General features: G+C 48.3%; 1 protein-coding gene across 7 annotated transcripts in view; it reads right to left on the bottom strand.

Annotated features, from left to right (window-relative positions):
• The window catches only part of runx1t1 (RUNX1 partner transcriptional co-repressor 1), a 41,894-nt gene that overhangs the window by 13,723 nt on the left and 4,673 nt on the right, over positions 1-23,498 (bottom strand). For 3 of the 7 annotated variants that reach the window (XM_088318581.1, XM_088318580.1, XM_088318583.1), the window contains exons 1-2: positions 13,284-13,425; positions 8,136-8,216 (exon numbers count right to left, since the gene is read on the bottom strand). In XM_088318581.1, coding sequence (XP_088174707.1) covers positions 8,136-8,187 — 52 coding nt within the window. In that variant the 5' untranslated portion in view covers positions 8,188-8,216; positions 13,284-13,425. Of the gene's footprint in view, positions 1-1,306; positions 1,605-1,781; positions 1,937-8,133; positions 8,217-13,128; positions 13,447-14,524; positions 14,611-14,682; positions 14,757-15,435; positions 15,618-23,498 lie in introns of those variants that run through there. The other 4 variants (XR_015846890.1, XM_088318586.1, XM_088318584.1 and 1 more) reach the window with 4 other exon arrangements.

Raw genomic sequence — 23,498 nt, 5'->3', positions numbered from 1 at the left:
CTGTTCATTGCGAGTGCGACGCTTTTAGACCATTAGACAATACGGAGGCCGGTTAAAAAAACAAAAAAAAACAAACAAGGTGAATGTTTTTGCACGACTGACTGACGCTACATGCTAACACTGAGCGCAAACTGCAAACAAACGTTGCAAACGAGCAACATGATGCAACCTTACAAAGCAAAACAAAGGAAGGACTTGAAAAAGTAGTCAGGACTCGTCTTAACAAGCAGGAAGTTGGCAAAAGTAAAGATTGGGACTAGCGCTTAGCGGCTAGCGCTTAGCGGCTAGCGCTTAGCGGCTAGCGCTTAGCGGCTAACACGCACGCCCACCAAAAGGATTGTGTTGCAGCACTCACTCTCGACATTATGCGAGACACGCTTGGAGGCACACTTCTTGACACACACGCACGTGCACGCGCACGTGCGGTCCCTTAAGACCGTCTTTCACGGCTGATGAAATTCAATCAGCGACGACGACGACGACCCTCTCGCTGGTAGCCATCGATATTGATGGACAATGTTACACGCACACACACACACACACACACACACACTTGATTGAGTCAATAACACACACCGAGACTCAGCGAAGGACCGGCCGATCAATTCAACGAAAAAGTCAAATCATTACAATCCCAAAAACACTTTTGTCGACACTCATTTTGCTGATTTTTTGCTCCACAATCGTCCTAAATGTGGGTCTTTTTTTTTTGTTTAAATATTCTGGTCTGTTTGCGCCACTTGGAAATGGAGGATTTTTTTGGGGACTAATTTAGGTCAATTTTGAAAAAAAGCAAGTTGTTGAAAAAACAAATGACTATTTCACACACAAAAAAAACACTAAATTGCGTCGAAAACTATATTCTTAGTTAACCTACTCAAGTTGATTTTTATTTTTTTTAATCAGGTGGATGAAAACCGATGCCCTCAGCAAAACATTTTCACCATATTTTGTTGCATTTCGATGAAAAAAAAAAACCTGTGGAATATTCCGTTCTTTCCGCAGGAACTCCAAAGCGAAATCAGTTCTCTGAAGCCACAACATGTTTGCAAGGCCGCAAGCGTGCATGTGCGGCAGCCTGATGCGTTTGACCTCGTGGCCCAATAAAGTGGAAGTGGGGGGGGCGGCTTGTGCCAGGTGTGCGCTGGGCTGGCGTCCAGGCAGATGGCTGCTTGGAAGCGGCACGGCAAGAGGAACGCCGCAAGCCCGAGTGCGGCAAACACACACTTCTTCAGATTGGCGTGTGTGTGTGTGTGAATGCATCACACACACACACACAGGGCAACAACCTGCAGTCTTTGTTTACCTTTCAGTTATTCCCCCCTTCCAAAAACAGCCCCGCTCAACAATTCCCATCATTGTTCCCAATGAACAATTTTGCAAAATTAATGACTCGCAAAACAAAACAAAAAAAATGGCAGCAATTCCAACTATTTATGTCATCGCACCAACACCATCTGCGCGGATGAAAATAATATTCCCACTGGAGTCCAAACACGGTCGAGAACCCGCTACACTGTTGTCCTGTTACGCGCGCGCGCGCGCACGCACGCAAGAGGGAGGCAGCCCACGCAGTGGCACTCGCACAAGAATGCATCACCCCCCCCCTCATGAGATTAAATAAAAATGTTGCAATGCAAACGCCTGAAGGTGAAAGGCGCGCGTCAAGTGTCGTCAATTTGTTGGCATCAAAACGCTCCCATCGCTTGGAATTGTCGCGATTCGGTGACAATGTGGCGAAAAAGGACAACAACACACACAAAAAAAAAAAAAAGACTTACAGTGAAAGGAGTCGGAGATTCCCACCATGCGGCGCGTCGGGTGGGGGCGTTGAGGGGGGGGGGCGCTTCTCCGGAGCTCCGCAGCCGGACGGAGGCTCACTCTCGACCGCGTGTACTTCCCCAAAAAGTCCGGATGAGGATGGAGGGAGCCGGGGGGGGGGGGGGGGGTGCAAGGGGGGCGGGGCAGGCGGAAGCGGGTGACAAGAGAAAGGGGGGGGGGCAAGCAAGCTCCCGAAATCGGTGGAAACGAAGACGAAGACGGTGACGTGGGGAGGACTGCTCGTGTTTGGGTGGCATGCACGCGCGCTTGTGTGGACGAGCAGCGAAGGATGCGCGCGCAACGCCAGGTGGAGGAGGGGGCGGGGCCATGTGCAACAACGAACTGATCTGATTGGACAGCAATCCCAAGTCAGACAGTTTCAGAAAAAGATTCCAAATAAGCACATGCAAAACTATTTGAAATATTTGACAGACTTTTTTTTTTTTTAGCTATCACCTGTCCCATTTCTGAAAATCAAGAATTCTGCCACCCTTACTGGATGACATTAAATTTCTGCAAAGCTAAAATCACCAAATTGTGTGAAAATAACGCTGGCGTTGAGGATTGCATTTTTCCCGTTGCAAAGCTCGCATTTCGTCGTCGTTTTTCTTTTTTGAGCTCAAGAATTTGGTCACTCTGCTCGCAAATCACAAATTCTCACTCCTGACGTCCAAGCGGTGGAGCGGAAAAGAAGCGGCCGGAAGCTTGAGGGCCTTTTTGACGGGTGTGCGCGTGCGCCTGTGCGAGCGACCGAAGGCAAACATTTCGGCCGCACCATCTGGAAATCATCCGACCCGCAGAATCAAGCGAAGGCGACTCGTCGTCATGAGCGATCAAAATTGGACATATCGGCTTGAATTTTGGCTTTTTTTTTACGTTTCTTCATCATTTAGTCTGATCATGAGCAAGATGATGCGAGAAGGTTGAAGGTTGGTAAAAATGAATTGCAAATGTGTGCACCCCCTTCGACGTGGTCCCAATGAAGCAATCGCCAACTTGGGCTAAATGGGAGGGCCACATCCAAGGCTCCTCCCATTAACACAAAATAAACTTCAGCCCAATTCGAGGGGTGTGCACACTTGTGCAACATTACCACACTTTTTTTTTTTTTTTTCAATAAGTTGTACAGCTCACATTGATGTCAGAACATTTGGAAACGATTTTTGAGTCAAGCCTGCCACTTCAGCAGGGGTGTGTAGACTTTCTAGACGTCGCAAATTGATCTTTTTGTCACGGGCGAAAAGCTTCGACCCGTCGAATGAGCGCTTTTGTCTGAAATATTTGGCATATTTTGCCCCCCCGGCGGAGCGCATTGTTCCCTCGGCCGCGTCTCCACGGGAGGAAGATGACGCCATTAGCGGCAACGCTTGCGCCACTCCTCTCCTTTTCTTGCCGTCTGCCGCCTCGTCGACACGCCGCCGCATGCTCGGTTGGCAGAGATTAGAAGCTGACGCTAAAATGAAAAACTATTTCAATACATTTCAGAAATAAATATTTATAAATAATTTCAATGGCTAATTTGTCTGCTGGTGTGTAAAGCTCACAAGACGGGATGTCGCAGGCGCCCCCTTGTGGTACGCAAAAGAATCACTAAGTCCAGCTCAGTTGTTTTCAACTTTGAAGTTGGCTCGGGCTGCGACGCCGCCATGTTGGCGCTCGGTGACGCTTGTTTACGGTTGGCCAAGTGTGTGTGTGTGTGTGTGTGTGTGTGTGTGTGTGGGGGGGGGCTTGCTTTCCTCACCCACGGGGTCTGACGGCTTCGTGACAAAGGAGGCCGCCCACTAGGTGGCAAAATGCAGGAAATCTGCTTGTCTTGTGCGAGTGTATCGCGAGCAGCATGTTTTTCCTGTTTCGGAGGCGAGGTATCCTGTGGGGGTGCGTTTGTGTGTGCGTGCGATCACACGGGGTCCTTGACTTCCAGGAACCCCCCGGCAGCAAAAACAGGCACCGTGTGTGTTTCCTGCTGCCCCTGCACCAAAATCGCAGGACACGCACACACACCCTTGCCGTTTCGTCATCGCCTATCCTCTTGGCGTCTCAAGATGTTTCGCCGCGATTGTCAGGAGAGAAACGGCGTCCACGCAGATTGGTGAGGAATTTTTTTTTTTCCGCTAAAATCGCCTTTGCAGTCTTCAACACACTTTTTATTCAAATTGCTTTTTTTTTTTTTTTTTTAACGTTTGATATTTTTCAAATTTTATCGCGAAACAAAACTTTCATTTATTCAAGAGTGGCCACAGCGCCGAGAAGTTTTCTTTCGGACCTTGACATCGGTGCAAGTCATGAGCGTTGACAACAAGTTGCGTTTGATCCGCCTAATGGCCGCGTTATTTCTTTCAACCGATGACATTCGGCGTCGGAAGGCCAAATTCCAGCACGGCGCCACAAAGTGACGCGACTTGACGAGAGAAAATTAAATCCTTTTGGAGATGGCAATTTGCGGCCAAGGTGAATTTTTTTTTTTTTTTTTTCCGCGATCGTCCTCAAGTCATTCAGCCTGACTGGAACGCTTGATGAAAAACAAGAAGGGACAAAAAAGAGAGGCGACCGCTCGTAATTGAAAGGACCGGAAAGGTTAATTGGCAAGAAAGAAAGTCAGAGACTAAAAAAAAATAATAAAAAAAAAAACCGACGACAACGAGCAAAGCAAAATGAAAAAAGAAGTCGGTCGGTCGTCTTGAAATTCGGATACGCGCTCGTCAAAACGTTTGAAATTCGATTGCGTGCTGAAACGTCTCAAGACTTTTGTTTCAAAAGGCCGTGAGGCAACGCGCGCTGGAAACAGGAAGGCCACGTCCGCCGCCGCCGCCGCCGACTGAAAATGTGCAAACATTTTGTTCATGAGGACGCGCGGCCAAATCTCGACCGGCTGGCGCCGGTCGGTCGCGATATTCGTTTGGGTTCTTGAAATCCCGATTGTGCTTCGAAAAACGAACGTTCACTCAAACATTTGAAAGACTTTTTGGGAAAGCTTGAAAATCGGCAACGGCAAGCCGCCTTCCCTCGCTTTTAATCGAAAGACGATGCGATCGTCACGGCGACCGACGACGCTATCATCGACGTCCCTCCCGCCGGATTTCCCGACGCCGGCGACGCTCATCAACACGTTTCATTTATCTCTCACATTTTTTGCCGCATTTCTCCGCCACTGCAAAGAAGAAAAAAAAAAAAAGGAAAAAAAGCCTCGGCAGTTCATCAGATTGGAGAAAAAAAAAGAAGAGGCCGGTCTTCTTATCTGTCATATTTCCCGAGCGGCGCTTCCAAAACGGGCCGGGCGCTATCTGGCGTGGAGCCGAGCAAGGCGGGAAATGAAATCCGCCCCATATGCGACAGTCGCCAGCGCAGAGCGCGCAAGCACTACTTTTACGTTTGATTTGCGAAGCAGCGTTGTTCGACGTCGTCGCGATGAAGACGAGCGAGCGCTTAAAGCCCAAAATAATCCCGATCGGCGAACAAGTCGAGCACGGACGGGTCGCCCATTTCTTGACGCTCAATTTGCTTTTGTCCCGGCGGCAAAAAAAAGGTGCGCCAGTGCGCGGCGGCGGCGATTGGCACAATGACACGCCTTAAAATGCAAATCCACAAGGTGCTTATTAATTCCATTCTGCGCCTTTCGTGTGACTGACTGCACTTAATTAAATCAGATTGATTCGAGCCTTTGGAGATTTTTTTTTTTTTTTTTTCTCCGTCTCCTTCTTTACAAGCACATAATTAGGACGAATGGAAGCACTTTAAAGGCGACGCGGCGCCCGCCGTTTCTTTCTTTGCGCCGAGATGGCGGGCGGCTTCAAAGTCTCGGCTGGGAGACGCACTCCAATCACGGAAACTTTTTTGGGGGGGGGGGTTGAAGCCCAATTGAGGGACGTCAGGAAAAAGCTCGGGCGAGGTGAAGATTCGCGTCAAACAGCGTCCGGATACGTTCAAGCGCGCAGGAGCGTATCGGATTGGCGGCGGCGGCCATATTGGCGCCGTCCACGTGATGAAAATCGAGCGGACGTCTTGACCGTTTCACACGAGCGTATCGCGACGCCGCTCGCGTTCGAGCTCCTTCCGGCCGTTTCTCTTCAATGACGCGCTACCGCCAAATATTTGCAGGGAATTTTGTTTTTTTTTTACCTCCTGATTATGATTTTTTTTTTCAATTTTATTTTTGGAACGAATGACATTTGAGAGAGAAAGATCCGAATTCGATGCGTCTCCATTTTAAATAATTGGCGATTTAACGGCTAAAATTCAAATCAAAAGTCGCCAATGTCATTTTTTATTTTTTTTTTTTTTCGGGGAGCTTCCTGGCTTTGTAATTCAAATTTGTGGCCATTTGGTGTAACACACCTGGGGGGGCCAATTTGCTGCTCGCGAAGCATCACAAGAGTCGCGCTGGTTTTTTTTTTTTCGTCCTCGCTGATGCAATTATCCGCTTGGCGGTCAAACAGTGGCTGACGTGGCTAGCGAGTTAGCTTATTTTTCTTTTTTTGGGGGTGGGGGGGTCAGTAGATCTGAAATAAGTGAGAGCTAAATAAGAGACGACAGGCGGCGGGACGAAACGAGCGTCAAGCATCACGCGGCGTATTTATGCGCTTCATAAATGATTTGATTTGCATTTTTCACGGCGATAAAGTCGCAAGCGTTGGCCACATGTGCTCCTCTTTTTGCTAATTGTGACGGGCGTAGCCGCGCATGGCACAGTTGAGCTGCGTGGGGGCCATTTAGCGTGCGTGCCGCCGCGCATCTTAATCAACGGATCAATTCTCAGCATACGGCGACCAAAGCGGAAAAAAAAAAAATAATTTAAATAAAAAAAACGCCCGCTGCCAATGCAGAATTTTTGCAGCACTGGAATGACCACCAAAAATGAAGGTTGAGGTCGGAAAAGTTTGCACCGTCAACGTAAACACTTTGATCGCATGTGCGAGTGTGAGAAATTTTGGCGGAAAAAAACAATCGACCTTGCAAAGAAAAGTTGTGAAGGAGCGAAAACGTGATGAGATCAAAGCTGATTTTTATTGGGGGAAAAAAAATGAAGTGCGTTCAGCAACAAAAGAACGACTTCCTCGCCATCCATCTCGCTGGCCTCACGCACGACCATCAAGGTGCTGAGCAAAGATCAATTTGCCCACCTTTGATTTCGACGTCTAGAAAAGTGGCCGTCGGATCATTTTGTGGACTTTTTTTTATGTTGCTCGTGTGAGATTTTGGATTGAAAAACGAGCAACAACATTTTGGATTTCCCGAAAGCTCCGAAATTGGCTCAGTTTCAAACGGTCCTCATCGTTCGTGGGCGGAACATACCAGAGACGTTTGAAAAGCACAAAATAAAACTGAACAAAGGTGGGCATCCCAGTTAAGCCCCGCCCCCTTCACCCGTCACCGCTCGTGCCAGATGTGCGGCCCTCTTTACGAGGTGGTGCCAGCGTGCCGAAGAGGCGCACGCCATTAATCTCGCCTTGGGGGACGCCTAGATTACACTTTTAAGAGTCCCCCCCCCCCTTTTTTTTTTCCGACGCCATCAATCGTCCCATCTGCCTCGCCGTAAAGCCTCCACCTTTCTACTCCACTCCTCCACACTTTCTTCTGTCACTTTGTCTAATTCATCGGCGTGTGCGTGCGTGCGTGCGTGCGTGCGTGCGTGCGTGCGTGCGTGCGTGCGTGCGTGCGTGCGTGCCATTTCACGGGGGCCTGCCTCGCTGATCACGCCATTACGATTATTGACTGCATTAAGCCAAGAAGGCAGCGCGTTTTAGGAGAGTCGAGCGTTGGGGGACGGCAGGTTGGCAACAACGCCCCCCCCCCCCCCCCCCAAAGCACAGCAAAGACCTCCAATCAATGCGCATGTCAACTCCATTACCCCCATTGAAAGGAATTGAAATGTCACTCATGGCTTCCAGTTTGCACAAATCATCGAGATTTCCTTTTCCGGGAAAATTCAACTTTCTTTCCAAAAAAGCAGTCATGATCCGTTTCAAACTCGATTCTCAACATCACGAGGATCAAAAAAAAGAAAAGGGCCAAATAGTTGAAAACGGCCCCAAAAATATTTTGGTTTGAATTGCTTTTGGAAGAATCAAATACTTTTCAAAGTATTGTGAAGCAGCGAGAAAATATCAACTTAAAAAATATAAAATTGAGCGTGAATGATTTGCATTTTGGGACGTTAAAAAAATAGAAGCAATGATTTCTACTAACTCCATAAAAAACTTTTTTTTTTTAATTGTACACTTAAAAACTTCCGAACATCGCAACAAAATAAACGTCATTTGAAAGTAGTCGTTCTTCCGTCTCTCGCATAAAAATCAGAAGAAGAAACAAAAACTCACCCACTCGCGTTGCCAAAGAAGAAGCCGAGCGTGCTTGCTTCAAGCTGTTCATTTGTGCCTCGCCTTTGCTTTGCCGTCAAACTGTCACCAAACCAAAAAAGAGAGAGAATTAAACATTGCACCTTATTTCATCAGAGTTAGCATGATGCTAACGGAGGCTAACAAAAAGGAGCTTTAAAATGTTCAAACAAATGTGATCAGAAGGAGCCGCTCCAAACATGCGACAACCGTCGCTCGAGTGCCTCTTGCTCCGGCTTGGAATTGTGCGGCCAGCGGCTCAGTGCTGCCGTCTTGGCGTCTTGTGGCCAGACGAGGTACTGCAAGTCCAAATTTAGACGCCGCTGCTGTTTACGCTCCTCGGAATACGTGGAAAGCGCAACACAACCTTTCAGCAGATGCTCGCCCACCTGTGCCCCCCCCACCACACATTCTCTGCGTGTGATTGATGCGACAGAAGTCGGGCGATTGTTTCAGGCCTTCGTGCTCTTCGTCCTCTTCTGGGGCTGATTTTGTCCGCCCGCAGCGTCTCGTCTCCAGGAGCTCATTTACACGTCGAGCCGACGTGTAAATGAATTTGCGTTCACGACTCCCAAATTAGCATTCTGCTTCCCGCACCAAAAAAAGAAAAAAAAAAAAGAGGACGGACGCCAAGAGATGCAAATGGAGGAAAAAGTCAAATGAGGTGACGGCGGCCATCTTGTCACGCTCAGCTAGGAGGGCGAACAGATGGACTGAATATTAATTCTCTTGAAGAAATTGGAAAACACTCCGACAGTCAAGCTCATCAAATTTGATTTTCCGAATCTTGCAAATTTGCCAAGTCAGCGGAATTTGCTGAAAAACGTTTTCGTTCGCAGACCCTTTGATTCTTTAGAGCACAGCCTTGTCGGATAGAAAAAGTGCTTTGCCGCCGTCAACCTCGCGTGTCTTCATGGATCAACGTTGACAATTTCACCGATTATTTTGTCTCCTCCGATCGTTGGCCGTTATTTGTCTCGTCATCATCAAGTTGGCCACGCGGCAAGTGTCGTTGAGCGCGCGGTCCCGCCGCGTCCCGCACGGCGCCGTGCGAAAGCAACGGCGAGCCAACGTCGGCCGGCCAAACGGCTGCCGCGTCGACGCACTTTTAGGAAAATCCCCCCAAAAAAGGAAAAGAAAAAAATCAAGACTCAAAATCCTTTTTTTTGTTTCGGTTGCGTCCGACAAATTGGCGCCGTCGGGCCCAATTGTCCGTTTGCACGCGGAAGCCGCCAGACGCTGGCGTGACGTCACGTCGCCAGTTGTTATCAGGAGCACTTTGGCCGTCTCGGCGCGTCGCTGACGCCGTACGTCGCCTTTTCGCCGTCTGCTTTGTGTCAGCCCGCCGGGACCGATAAGCCGCCCGTCCCACACGCTGCTTTTTCTTTTTCCGAGCCGCCGATGAGAGCTCAGCACGCACGGAAAGTTCTTCGGTCGCCGGGCCGGAGGTTAAGAGCGGTCGCTGACAAAAGTCCTCCGGGCCGAACCTTTGATCTTCGCCGGCTGCGTCAAAAAGCGTCATCGTTTTTCTGAGCGAGGGTCTCGGTCTCGCTGGAAGGGCGACAGCTGCGGCGCCGCAAAAAAAGGAACAAAAGGCCAAACTTTCACGGCAAATGGGCAAACGCCGCACGTCAGCGTTTTCACAATTTGACGTTTCGGTGGCGAGGAAGTTAGCGTTTGCGTTCAACGACTTTGTGCCGACGTCGACTCACAAAGACTATTTACCAGCTAATAAAAGTTAACGGCCGATTTCAGCGGCGACGTCATGAAAATAAATCCGGACGCTTCTCCCAAAACGCGGCACGTTGAAACCTCCCATCATTGGCGCCAGAGGCCCCCCGAGGTGCTGCTAACGTTTCCTTTTAGTGCGGGCGGGACCGCAAATATGCCGCGCGCCTCCACGAGCAAAAAGCAAACATATTGCCGAGGCATGAAAAGGGAAAGGCGGCTCGGCTCGGCTCGCCCGCCTGACCTGGCAACGGAGCTCGAGACCTGGCAACCCTCCGAGCCCGAGAGATTTGCAAGTCATTGTTGGCCAAAATGACGCCGGCGGGGAGTCCACGTCGGTCGCACGGAGAACATGAAACATTTTAGATTTTAGATGGTGAAATATTCAAAGAGGGAAAATTAAATGAAAAAAATTCATGATAAAACCTAAATAGAAAAATACGGAATAAAGATGTCAGAAATCGCAAAAGAATAAAAAGAATTGTACCTTTTTAAAAATCCTAAAAAGTACAAGTTACAAGAAAGAAAGAAAAAAAAAAAAAAACTCACAAGAATCCTGTCAACTTGATCACCGAAAAGGAAATCATTTTTAGATCGGCATTTAAAAATTAATGTGAGAGCAGAAAAACGTTTCCTTTTGTTCACTTTCGCCTTTGAGCAGAAATTTGACGCTCGTCCGCTTCGATTGGGATTCGGAAGACGCCAACAATTTTGTGTCTGGAGGTTCCGCTCAACCTCCGCCAGATGTCCCGGAGCGTGAAAAGCAGGTGGGCTCGGTACGGCGCCGCCGCCGCCGCCGGCCTGGCCGGGTTTCAAACCTTTCAATCAACGCTCGGCCTGGCGCGGCGGCCGCCATCTGCTCGCCGCATCGTTGAGAGGGGGACACCTGTGTCACCCCGACATTTGGGCCGGGGAACCCCAAGTCGTTATTGCGCAACACGCGCTCGCTCACGGGTGACGTTGCGCAACCACCGGCGGCTTCAAGTTGACAACAAACGCATTTTGTCATACGTCGTCGCTAAAAATAACCCAAGTTGGGTCCGAAAAGTCAATTGACTGCATTTGATGGGTTATGGTGCACAAAGTCACCCCAAAAATTTGGGGGGCTTTTCTAAAACAACGTCGCTTTGTACACACACAAAAGGAAAAAAAATGGTTTTGTCAAATGTTTTGGGCAAAATCGCAAACGCGGCAGGAAGTGACCTGCTGCCGACGGCGAGAGGCGTCGCTCGCAACGAGCCCCCAAAAATAAATAAAAAATACAAATAGGATTCCCGCTGAGCGACGCGCCAATTTACTCGCGGCGGCCATTGTGCTGAGCAAACGAGAAAAAAACAACAACAAAAAAGCCGCTCGCATTTATTGACAAAGACTTTGCAAAAAGTGAGCAATTTGAACTCCAGATGCACTTTGGGCTGCAATTTGCCAATTGTCGACGGGCCGCCGCCGCCGCCGCCTTTCACGCAAATGACACTTTGTGCAAAACGGCTCCGTTGCCAAAAGAAAAAGACTCAAAGTCATTCCAAGCATGACACCCGGCAAATTCTTTTCATCGAGTCACACTCGCATGACGTGATTGCAACATTTGGCGACGCTCGCAGAAAAACGCAAAAAGGGAGGCCGACATTTTCACGTCCTTCAAGTTGGCCAGTTGGGAATTTGAACACAAAATTCAAATTCAATTTGCTGGCGATGCGTCCGAAAAGTTTCATCTTCCCCACGGGCGGCGTCAAACGGGACTTTGAAAGGTCAAAGGTCGTCCGTCCGTCGTCGGCCGACGTCAACGCTCAGCAAAAGATAATTTTTGTAAATGGATCGACTCCATTCGGAGCAGCCGAGACAAACAAATGAGGTGGTCAAAAAAAAAAAAAAAAAGTTTGGCGGTCGCCTCAGGATCACGAAGGTAAAAAGTTTGCGGACTTCTGGGTGGACGTCGCTCGCAGGGGAAATGACAACAAGAAGTGCACGCGCACGCAACGGGCCAGGTGTTCCGCCGTGAACAACAATGGCAAACGTGCGAGCAAATGAAGAGCGACGGCGAGAGGAAACCTGGCGAGCACCGGCGCAAGCGGCACACACACACACACGCACGCACGCACACACGCACACACCACAACACACACACACACACACACACACACGCTTCATTTCTTTTCGTTGTCATCAGTGCACACGCGAGAGTGAGAAAAGAGGAGAAGGGGGCCGAAATGAGCGTCCGGCGGCGCCGACCCTCCGTCTCGAGCACGCAAAGCACTTGACACGCACGCGCGATAAAGCGAGCGCTCATTTGTGTCGACACGACAAACGTGACAAAAGGCACGTCGGTCACGCCAACTGGAACGAAATGACGTTTGCGTCCCAAAAGACGCTCGGCTTTGTTGCGGTTTCGCTTCCCGAAACGACGCCGACGCGAGCGCCGATCGATTTGAGAAAAGACGAGCGGACGCGCATTCTTGAAATTGTTTGCCGGCGGCCATTTTGTGCGTCCGTTCCCGCCGCGGACGAGACACTCGAGCCGCCGTCGCTTCCGCGTTTATCGCTTGCAAATGAAGCCGCGTGAACGAGAATAACGGCGAGGCCGTAAAAAGCAAATTGAGGCGAGAGCTCGTCATATCCATTTCCGTTTACGAGCTGACGACACAAAAAGGAAAAAATGACAAATCACATTTAAAGAAAAAGGCTTTTATTTTTCTGAGAAGAGGACAAACAAGTCGATCATTTGGGAACAATTCCAAAAAGATCCAAAAAAATTCTCGTCACAATCGGCAGAATAACAAAGTGGAAAAGTAAGCGAGAAAATTGGACGTTTTGAACCCGCAGCTTGAAAGGTGAAGGTGGCGTTCCTAATGAATTGGCCGGCGAGTGAAAAGCCGCCTCCGTCGTGTTTGCGATGTCAGCAATTTCAAGTGGATGCCAAGTGGGTCGCTTTCGTGGCCGCGGGGGAGCGCTCGGGGCGAGACGGAGCGGCGCATTCTCGTAATGCAAACAAAAGCGAGGCTAATCCACGTCCAAACGCGCCCGTCGCTATTCCGTCTCCTTCGCCGTGACGGCAGATTTGCATTTGACTTCAGAGCGGAACGGCAAATTGGGCTTTGACGTAGCCACACCCCCAAAATTCCATTGGAAAGAATCGGCATCCAATCGATGGCCCGCAGACGGCCACAAAGTGGAGCACGTTTGACAGAAAAACAAACGCGAGCGTCCGTTTTTGGAGGCCATTTCATGAGCAAGTCAAGGCCAGAAAGGAAAGCGAGCGGCACGCTTTTCTTTGGAAGGGTTGACCTTTGACAGGACGTGGCTAAGATTTGGGATTGGCCAAGGGTTGCTTTTCACAGAATTTGCGCGTCGATTTTTGTCCAAATTTCAAAATGAACGGGCTCCGTTTGCAAAATGGGGGCGTACCTAATGAAGAGTCCGAAAGTCACTTCCTGTCGGGAGCGTCCTCGCAAGGCGGCTTTCAGTCCACGTCGGCGTCCGTGTCGAGCTCGTTGCTCAGGTTGAGGTAGAAAAAAACGTAGACGCAGACGACAAAGAGCAAGATGGCCACGACCACCAAAAAGGCGTCCTGAGAACACAAAAAAAAAAACATTTTCCGTCTTCATCCGCAACCATTTTTTTGGGTCATTTACAAGTCAGGACAAAAAGTCCGGAACCATTTTGTCTGCATTTTTGTCCTTTTTCCACATGCATGGCGGTCCACTTGACGACGAGTGGCGCCGCCTCCGCCCCCCCCCGCTCGCTCGTTAAACAATCTTCATCAGCTCCGCTTTCACGAGGGCCACTCAGATTTTCCCCACTTCAAGTCATTAGCGAAGCGACTTTCTCATCAGCCTCGGAGAGCTCGGAGGGCTTCGAACGCCGATTTGGGGCAAAGTGGGCCACGGCTGCAGCGGTGGCGCGTTCACAAATCGATTCAACAATAAGAAAGCAGAGCAACTTCCTTTTCTTTTTTGGGGTCTGACTTTCCACGTGAGCAGAGTCGGGCACTTGACCCTTTATTGCCGGTCAGTCCTCGCCATCCGACCTTAGTCAGAAAAATGGTCGTCTCCCGAAGGTCCGGATGGTTCCGCCCCCCCTGAGATGTGTTCGTTTGCGACGGACGATTGGAGGAATGTCACCGCATCGCTCGCAGCGGCGTCCAACGCGCACTTTTGCCGTCTCTCGCTGGTTCTGGCCGTGCCGAGCGGTCCAGACGTCCCGGCAGCCGCTGCCTCCTCATGCGGCGGCACGTCGGGAGGACGGCCGTGGATGACGGGGACAGCGGATACGTACGGAGGAAAAGCCCGGAAGCCAAAAACGCATTTCAGACGGAACCCGAACCGCGCCTTCGCATTTGGGCCGAAATTGCCGTCGCGCCGCTTGAGGCCGGCGACGGCCGAGACGCTTTTTAACAGCGTCCGTCAGGTATTTTTAGTCCAACACTCTCGTCGTCTTCTCGCGAATAATTAACGAGGCCTATCAATATTTCAAGATGGCGACTCATCTAATTGGATTAAAGACGCGTCTATTCGAAAAAAGCGCCGACCGTTTCATCGCAGGCGTGCGTTTAATCCTGCGGGCACGACGAAGGAAAGGCGAGTAATTAACAAAAGTTCCATATTTGAAACGCGCTTTTTTTTTTTTTTTTTTTCTCGTCATCTTACCTTGAATGCGGACGAGTTCTTCTTGGCTTCCGCTTTGAGTCGTGTGGCCTTCAGGACCGACTTAGCCTTTTTGTGGTCCTGCTTACCTGCAAAAAAAAAGAAAAATGATTGTTTCGGTTTCCAAGATGGCGGCTTTTGAAAGGTGGGGGGGGGCTCACCAATCTGTTTCCTGTACTGATCGACCGGTAGGTTGGTGGCGCTGGCGTCTTTCCTCCCCATTCTTCTTCTTCAGCTAAAAAAAAATAAATAAATAATTGAGTTGGAGTCTTTGTCCTGAAAGATTTTCGCTATGATTAGAGTGCGTTTTAATTGTTAGTTTCAGCATTTTCATTTGTAATTTATTCCGTTTTTTTCAGTTTTACTTTTAGTTTGTTTCGTTCATGATAACAACCTCGAATTACATTCCTTCTCGTCATCTTTTTTGTCGGCAAGCGCGCTTGCGATGCATCTCATTGACGCCGCGTTGAAGCTACAAGCGCCATTGGGCTAAAAATAAATGGCGGGGAGGCACCAATTAGCCAACATTTTCTTCAAATCCTGGTCATGTTTTTTTATATATTTTTTTTTTGGGGGGGGTGGTATTTATTATTTTCAATTCATTGATGAAATTAAAAGATCGGTTTATAGCCCTTTTTAATGGCTCCAAAACATTCTATTTTGTTGGAGATAAAACAATAAAATAAAAATAAATATTTGTAGGTCTCCAATTTTTTCCCCCGATGGGATGCAGAGTGACGTCATCACAAGCGACACACGTTTGCAGTCACAGAGAATCATTCAAAAAGCAGTTAATGTTTCATTTTGTGCAAACACGCGATAAATGTTGCAAGTTGAAGAAAGAATCGAAGAAAGAATCACCCCCCCCCCCACCTCCACACAGTTTCCATTCATGAATTGGCCAAGATACTCACACAGTCGGTGTACTTTTAAGTTCTTATGACGGCGCTCCCTGGACGAAGCGAGGCGAGGCGACAGTTGGAAGGTGAATGAACAAAAACAAATAAATAAAGCGCTCTGTTGTACTTTGCTCTTGATTTCTTGCAAAACGCCAGCGTAGCACCGTTTTGACGCCAGTTCCGGGTTTACGCGTCTGCAGGAGTGACGGGCGGGGCTTTCGTCCAATTAGATACGAATATCGGCGGCGTCCTCCAATCGGAGGCGGAAAGGGGCGGGCATAGGCAAAGAAATGTCAACGCCAAAGTAAATCTTTCCCCGTTTTCATCCGTTTCTTTTTTCTTTTCAAATTACAACAGATTTTGAACCAATAAAATACAACAAGCGGCTAATTTTCGCGGAAAAGAAAAAATTTAGTAACTTGCGCCCAAAATAAACACCCCAAAAAAACCCTCTGAAGTCGCTTCTCGCAGCCAATCAGTGACTTCTTCAAATATCAGCTTCAGATTCTTTTTTTTCCCTGGAAGAAATTTAAATACGACAAAGACAACATTTTTAGGAGGCTGATCTAACAGTTATAGAAATAGTAAACTAATTATCTTATATAACTATGATTTTTATTATATGGCACATTTCATACAAGAATTAAAAACACGACAACCTTTAAACGCATTTACGAAGAAAAGATTTGGACATTTAAAAGTACAAGACCGTATATTGACATGGACTTTAAAATTTCGACTTGGGGCTGACTTGACTTCTTATTCCATTTGCACGCAGCATCACGTCTAAAGGCCTCTTCACCACATTTGCTTTGGAACCCGAAAAGCGCCACCAATCGACCCGACCGAGCCTGCGGACCTCAGAGGCCTTCTGGCGCCGTTCGGTTTCAACAAAGGCGACAATAAAGGAACCATATTTGGTAACCAGACAGAATTTGCGATCCAACACGCACGCGCATGCAGCAAAATTGCGAGACTTGTTTTGTGCAAGAGTTGCCATGGCAACCAAGTTGGACACGTTAACAAACAGCACGGACGTGCGCCTCGACTGCGTTGTCCTAATATGGTCGTCAAGCTCAGCGTGCGCGAGCGGCTTAATGCACTCCAGCGCGGATGTGATTAATTTCTCCCGTTGAGTGAAACAAACCCAACATGCTGTGACTTGTTTCGCTGAAAGATATGAAAAGGATTTTTAAATCCATTCGTGGTTAGAGCTTGAAAATAATGCATGCGTTTTATGATTGAACGTGCACAAAAAAAGGATGTGAAAGTGATGCGATTTCCACAACGCGTGTCCGTTTGTAGAAGGTGAAATCTTGACTATTCTTTCATATTAACGAGGACGGCTCGACAACTCAAACGGCAAATATGTTTGCCCGGTTGACGTGGCGGCACCCGCAGGGATTGCTGGAGTCGGTGGCCGCGGTGGAGAAAGTCCGCACCGAGCGTGGACTGAAGAACGGCGACGTTCCTGCGCTTTGGCTTTTCCGCTCAATAAAAAGCAACTTGGCCATCCGGTTTGCGGGGGGACGGACGGCGGCGGGAAGTGCGAGGACCCGAGCGATTGGTGGGCCTCCCCTAAGGCAAGCGGCGGGTTCGCTCGAGGATGAGAGGCGAAACCCGACCTGTCATTCGCCAGGCGAGCGAGCGTTTGACTCAGACGACAAAGTTTCGTTTTCTCCTTCGAGTCAAATGGCAGCCAGCAAATCACAAACAGGCTCGCTTGACATTTGCCGTTGTTTTCGTCTCACGCCAATTTCATCTTTCCGGCTCTTAATTGCAGTCAAAGCACGACACGGTCGTGCAAAACACAAAAAGCAGCAAAATGGAACATTCAAAAAAAAACAATCGAGCGTACGTTGCCTCATTGATTTTAGATTGCGACTTTTTACTGTGTTCCGTTCTTCTAATGGGCGCACAGAAACTTGAAGCCTTTTTTTTTTTTTTTTTCTTCCAGTCTCCAGAGTGCAAATTTGCTGGCCTTTTGAACGCAAGTGGCAGGAAGCGCCGCTAATTCTCGCCGGCGAATGACCGCGTGTCAAGAGAACGGTCGTTAAGCATTTACACGACTTCATTCTTGACAAAGCGCCTGTCATGGCCGCCGCCACTTTAAAGCTTTAATAAGATGGCGGCTGTCAAACGTGACAAAGGACGGGTCACTCCCGCCGCGCTCTCATTTTCACGCACGAGCGCTTTTGTATGTTGAGTATCGAGAAGGAAATCACGACGATTGAGAAAGCGGTTCCAACGGCGCCATCTGGTGTTGAGGATGAATTGATGTCACATTTTTGGGTGCCTGGCGGAAATCGTCAGCACGCCGACGGACGGACGGACATTTTGAAGCGAGGTTTGCTTTGCGGTTGCCATGGCAGCCACCCGGCAGACAAAGAAGAGACGCCGGGACGCGGCCCGGTGTTGTGTTGTCACAGCGGAAGGTAAACTTCATGTTTCATTCGCACCCGCGCCGCAAGCGCCATTGAAGCGGCGCGATAAATATTGAAACAAGTCGGCGTGAAATATTAACGTGAACAACAAAAGCAAGTGAAGGCACTCGCGATTCAAGGGGGAGGGGTAGAGCCCCCCCCCCGCCCCTTGAATCCCCAGGGGGGGGTGAGGGGGGGCTTTCAAGGAGCTGAGCTGAAGTGCTTCACAGCGGGAGAAAATAAATATTTCTTTGAGATCACAGCAAGAGAACGTCTCGGGTTTTTAACAAATCAACTCGCCCCCCCCCAAAAAAAATGCTGCATATTAAACGAGAGGTTTGATTCACACTGAAAATTAAAAAAAAAAAAAACAGAAAAACGTTTGTCAATTTTCATTCCCGCGTGCCGTGCCGCTTTGTGTGCGTGTTGCAAAAAGGAAATAAGACAAAGACAAGAAAGTCAAAGCCCAGACCTCAACCCGATAGCAAACGCGTGACGGGATCTGAAGACTCAACTGGAACGGTACCCAAAAGACGAGCGGGCCGAAGTGGCCTCAAATTGTTGCTTTTTTTGTTGTCGTTTTGTTTTTTGGTGTCCAATTTCAGTTCCCGTGATCAAATTTCGCCTGCAGGTCAACGTCCGAGCGAATGTATGGAAAGGGGGCGTGGCGTGCCGCATAATGGACACACTGTGCTCCTCTTACAGCTGACCCACGGGGGGGCTCTATTGCACTGCAAGGTTTGTTTGTCGACTAAAAACAGCCCTGCAATTTAGTGTAATCAGACAGCATGTCTGGGGGGGGGGGGCACTACTTTTGCGTGCGTGCGGCTCGGTAACAAGTTTTTCTTTTCCGATGTTTGTGTGAAACGGACAGACATTGACGTGTTCTGCGTCATCAAAAGAGCGCTTTCAGTTTTTTATGACAAGCTTTTTAACGGCCAGTTGGGGGAAAATGGAACTTTGGTGTCACTTGTTGCTAGGCAGATTTCACAAGCCTCCAAAGTCAAATGTTACATTTTCTTCAACTGTCTGAAATGAAAAAAAAAAAGAATCCTAAAGATCGTTCAAGAGTGTTCCCCTCCAGTCCTGTAGGGGGCAGTCATGGCTGGTGAGAAAACAAAATGGGCCAAGAATGCTTTCAAATCGTTCCGCAAGATGTCACGTCTTCATTTCATTCAAGTTGTTTGGTGAATAATTTAGGATGAAATCATGCAAAAAAATTGACAAACGTCACCAGAGACGATGTCGCGCTCGGCAGACATTTTGTGGCCGGCGTTTCCTTTTTGCATTCAGCATCAAGTGAAAGCCCATGACATTTTTTTTTTGGTCATTAACGGCGCTGCCCGTGAAGAAATTAAACAAGTGCAATATGCAAAAGTGCGCTTAAGTTAATTAGCGGCAGGCTGCCGGATAATGTCGCTCGAATTCAATTAATCGAGTGTGTGTGTGTGTGTGTGTTAATCTGCAGCCTCGTGACTTTTCATTCTGTGGCGCATTTGCATTTGTTTTGAACATTTCTCGAACACAAAGCTAAGGCACACCATTTCTTTTTTTCCAATTGACATTTTTCTTCTGATTAATTTGTGAATAAATTTAACATGCTAAGAGCTTCAAATAAAAAAATTGGAATCAAAAATAAAATGTGGGGGTTTTTTTTCCCATACGGTTTGACTTGATTTGAAATCATGCAAAATTTGTGATTGATGGAGCAGTAAGGATGTTTTTTTTTTTGCTCAACCTTTCACGGGGCTTCGTCAAAGTTGGACATTTAGTTGGAAATACAACCCGCAAAAAGGAATAAATAAATCAAATCAAAAAGTTTGATGCAAATTTTGCAAATCATTGCGAATTCTGTTCAACAAACGACTTGCCGAGTAAATTGTTGATTGAAGCTGCATGATGATGTCATCACTAAAAAAAAATCTCAACTATTTCCTGCATGCTCAAAAGTATAAAAAAGTCACCAAGCTGACATTTTTCCACTTGTGACGACGCGCTTTATGCGGCGCTCGTGCAACTGCGTCTGTTTTGGTTTTTCTCGTCGGCGCTCAAAAGAGGAAAACCAAGAGAAAAAAAAGAAAAACGTTTTTGCTAATTGATGTGGAAAAAAAGCCTTGAAAACAACATTTTGTCAGCTCCTCCTTGCTCACTTCTCCAGCGGCGAGGCTCTTTTTTTTTTTTTTTTTCTTCAAAGGCGCCTTTCATCGGCGCCGCCACTCGCGCTCCATCCGGGTTGCTGCCAAGCGTGCCTCTTCTGTGGCGCGAGTTTCGAACGCTCGACACCAAAAAGTTTCGCTGCGAACTTAACGTCCAAATAATGCTACGCTGATTTTAGCTTGCTCACTAAAATGCTCTCATTCAGAAAACGGCGCCAAAAAAAAATAAATACTTTTTTGAAAAATGAACTTGAAAAACTCCGAAGTGGTTATTAAAAAGCTTTACGAGCTTTTTTGCTAAAATACGACTCTTAACTTGAAAAAAAACATTCGGTCACGCGAAAAATGTGCTGTGCTGTGATTGGCCAAAATGGTTCCGTTTGAAAAAAATGTGAAAGTTAAAATAAAATATTTGGCGCCGACCCCCAGCGGCTTTTGGGCCGCCATCGCTGCAGTCGACTTTCATGAAGAGGCCGACGGACGCGATGGCCCGACCGCGCCGACGCTCGCCACTTCCTCGACCTTTTGACCTTCAAGTCTGTCCATTTTTTTTTCTCGGGCATTTTTCCTTCCAAAGACTCAGCACGAGCGGCCATTTGGACACAAGAAAGAGCGAGCAGAAGGTCGGGGGGATTCTGGGAAAATGACATGCAAGCGGTACGGCGCCGCGGCACAAATCAATGTTGACAAAAAACATTTGGAAAAGCAAAAATGCAGGAGGAGGAGAAAGCCAAGCGGCGACTTCTCGTCTTCCCCCGTCGCAAAATGACGTCATTTTGCGAGTATTTTAATGACACGCATTTTGTTGTCTGAGATGCTGAAAAAATTAATGGGATTTTCTATTCTCATGTTAGAGATCGGATTTGTATTTATTTGGATTTTTCCTTTTTTATTTTCATTTTTATGAATATTTGTAGTTGCAAATGCTTCATTTTATTTCACATTTTCATTTTTGTACGTGCGCCTTTTTTTTTTCCCTTTCACTTTTTCTTTGATTGCTTTTCTTTGTTTGACTTTGCATCGATTTGCGGCCATCTCCACGCTCGCGTCGCAAATGCTCGACGTGTTGTTGCGGTTCTGCTCGCGTCGACGTCGTGTGCGGGAATCAATTCTGTCTCGCGGCCGAGCGAGTGAATGAAAAAGAAGAAGAAAAAAAAATGTGCGGCGCACTCATCAACATTTCAGCAGCGACTATCTTTGAAATACTTTTTTTTTTCAAATCTGAAAAGAAATCAAAAGCAGCAGCGTTGCATGTGGGTCCATACATATTTCATGCGTGTTGCCGCGTGTGCGCGCGCTCGCACATTATTGATGAAGTCCAAGAAGAAAAGAAGAAGAGGGCAGAATTTTTGGGCTCCTCGCCAAATAACGAGAGGCGAAGCTCACGTCGTCGTCGAGGCTCGAGGCCATGCGGCCGTCCAAAAAAAAAATCGACGTCAGAACGAATATGAAGATATTGTTACCATTTTATTTTTGAAAAATTCAAAATTCAAACGCAATAATACAAAAAAGCCTCAAAGCGGTGTCATTTGAATAAACATTTATCTGTTGCTGTTGTTAGCCAAACAAAATGCTAACGCTATGCCACCGACGTCAGGTGCGTGCGTGCGCTCGGTAATTAGCATGCAAATGAATGCGGGGGGGCCTCCCTCAGACATCCAATCAGGCTGTCAGCTCTGCGGGGGGTGGGGGGGGTGATTACCTCATCCCTGTGAAGTGGAGGGGGGGCACTTATCTTTTGATTCTATTTCAAATGGGAGCCAAAAAGAACAAAGGACGGCGTATTATGTCAAGTTGTTATCCAAAAACATCTCCAAAGGTGCGCTACAGCTCCCCCTAGAGGCAACAACAACAACAACAACAAAAATCAGCCTCCAAAAGCAAGTTCATGGAATTTAGTGACGAAGGCTAAACCACAAAAACCGGCAAAGACGCACAAAGCGGCAACAATGTGTGTCTGGTTTTGGCGCCATTTTGCGGCCAAATTTGAACCCGTGGGCAAGACGGGCGACCATCCGTCTCGCCTAAACGAGGAAGAAGATGCGACGCTTGCCAACGGTGGGGGGGGCGGAGTTTTATCCTTTGTGCGAGCCGGGACGATTATTAAAATGATTAAAAACGCCAGCGGGGTTTGCACGCAGACCAGCAAAGAGGAATTAAAAAAAAAATAAATAAATAAATCAGAACACACCTTTGGCAGATGACAAACAATTGCTTCCTGCACACTAGCTAATTAGCCAATCGGGACCTAATTAATACGACCCTCATTAGCATATGTAAATGGCCACGCTGCTTAATTGAAAACGAGCGGGAAGACTACAAAGGACGAACATTAGCGACGTGACGCGCCATTAAAGGAGATCATCGCTCACGCCGGTGAAAGGCAGAGAGGTGATTAACGTCGCGGCGACTTTTTTGCAGCACGCCAAACGTACTTTGACCGACTGCAGGTTTTCTTTTGGCGCAATCGTTGCCGTTTTTGGCATGTTGGCACGTTTCGGACCTTCAAGTGCCGCTCGATAGACGCAAACTTATTTAATGTTCCTTTTTCTTTTGTCGAAGCATTTGTTTGTCCTCGCGAGCGCGTCTCAAGCGTGCACGCAAACCTGCTCAGGAGTGCCGATGTGCGGAACGCGCTCACACGCTCGCCGTCGCCAAATCAAAGTCCCATCTGTTGCGCCATAATGACGCTTCAGAGGCGGCAGGAGTTTTTGGGGGGGGGGGGCTGGAGCAGCTGCCAGCGTCACCCGCTGACCTTTTAGCATTCCTGCTCGCGCCATCTGACAGATGCGTCAACTTGATTATTTCAAAAACGCCATCGCCGAGCAGCGGACGCAAACGCCGCCGCTAACGTCCCTCGCCGAGGCTATTAGGCTTGGCAAAAGGGCGCCATTGTGGTGGCGGGTGCCCTTGGAGCGCCACCATCAGCCCGCACCTGCGGCTCAGGTGTTGCCGGGCAGGGGGGGGAGGGGGGCGTGCGAGCGTGCGTTAGGCGAAAGGGGGTAATTGACTCGGCGAGTGTGAAGAGACGAGCGCAATCAGACTCGTCCCGATGGAGTTCGATGCCTCCCGAAATCGTTCCAAATGGAGGCGCAGGTGCGGCTTTTCCATGGCCGCCCATCACGTGCGCGTGCCTGCGCGCGTGCACGTGTGGACAACTGCATGCTTGTGTGTGTCACTGCATGATGACAAATTGACATCTTGTCAAACACGAGCGACTCACACCAAATCCAAAAGCCAAGATGCCTTCGAGGACTCCACCAAAGTGTCGGAATTTGGACTCTCATAAAAGCCGACACGGGTAGCGTACGTGTGTCTGTGCTTTTTGCTTTTTGTGCGTGCGTGTCCATCGCACATCTGTGTGCTGTCGGGACTCATTAGCCGATCCGCCGCTTCTCCCGCCCTCATTTTCTCTTAATGGCGTTTTTAGGCATCTTGGAAAAAAAAAAAGCCCGTTGGACAGATGTTGCTCTCGGGCGCAAGCGAGCGACAACAGTGA

This window comes from Idiotropiscis lumnitzeri, chromosome 16 (genome assembly GCF_059441095.1).
Source record: "Idiotropiscis lumnitzeri isolate Australia: NSW breed Sydney's pygmy pipehorse chromosome 16, RoL_Ilum_1.0, whole genome shotgun sequence".
NCBI classification, from domain to species: Eukaryota; Metazoa; Chordata; class Actinopteri; order Syngnathiformes; family Syngnathidae; genus Idiotropiscis; species Idiotropiscis lumnitzeri.
Note: the sequence above shows the minus strand (reverse complement) of the source record. Positions and strands in the feature narration are given on the sequence as shown.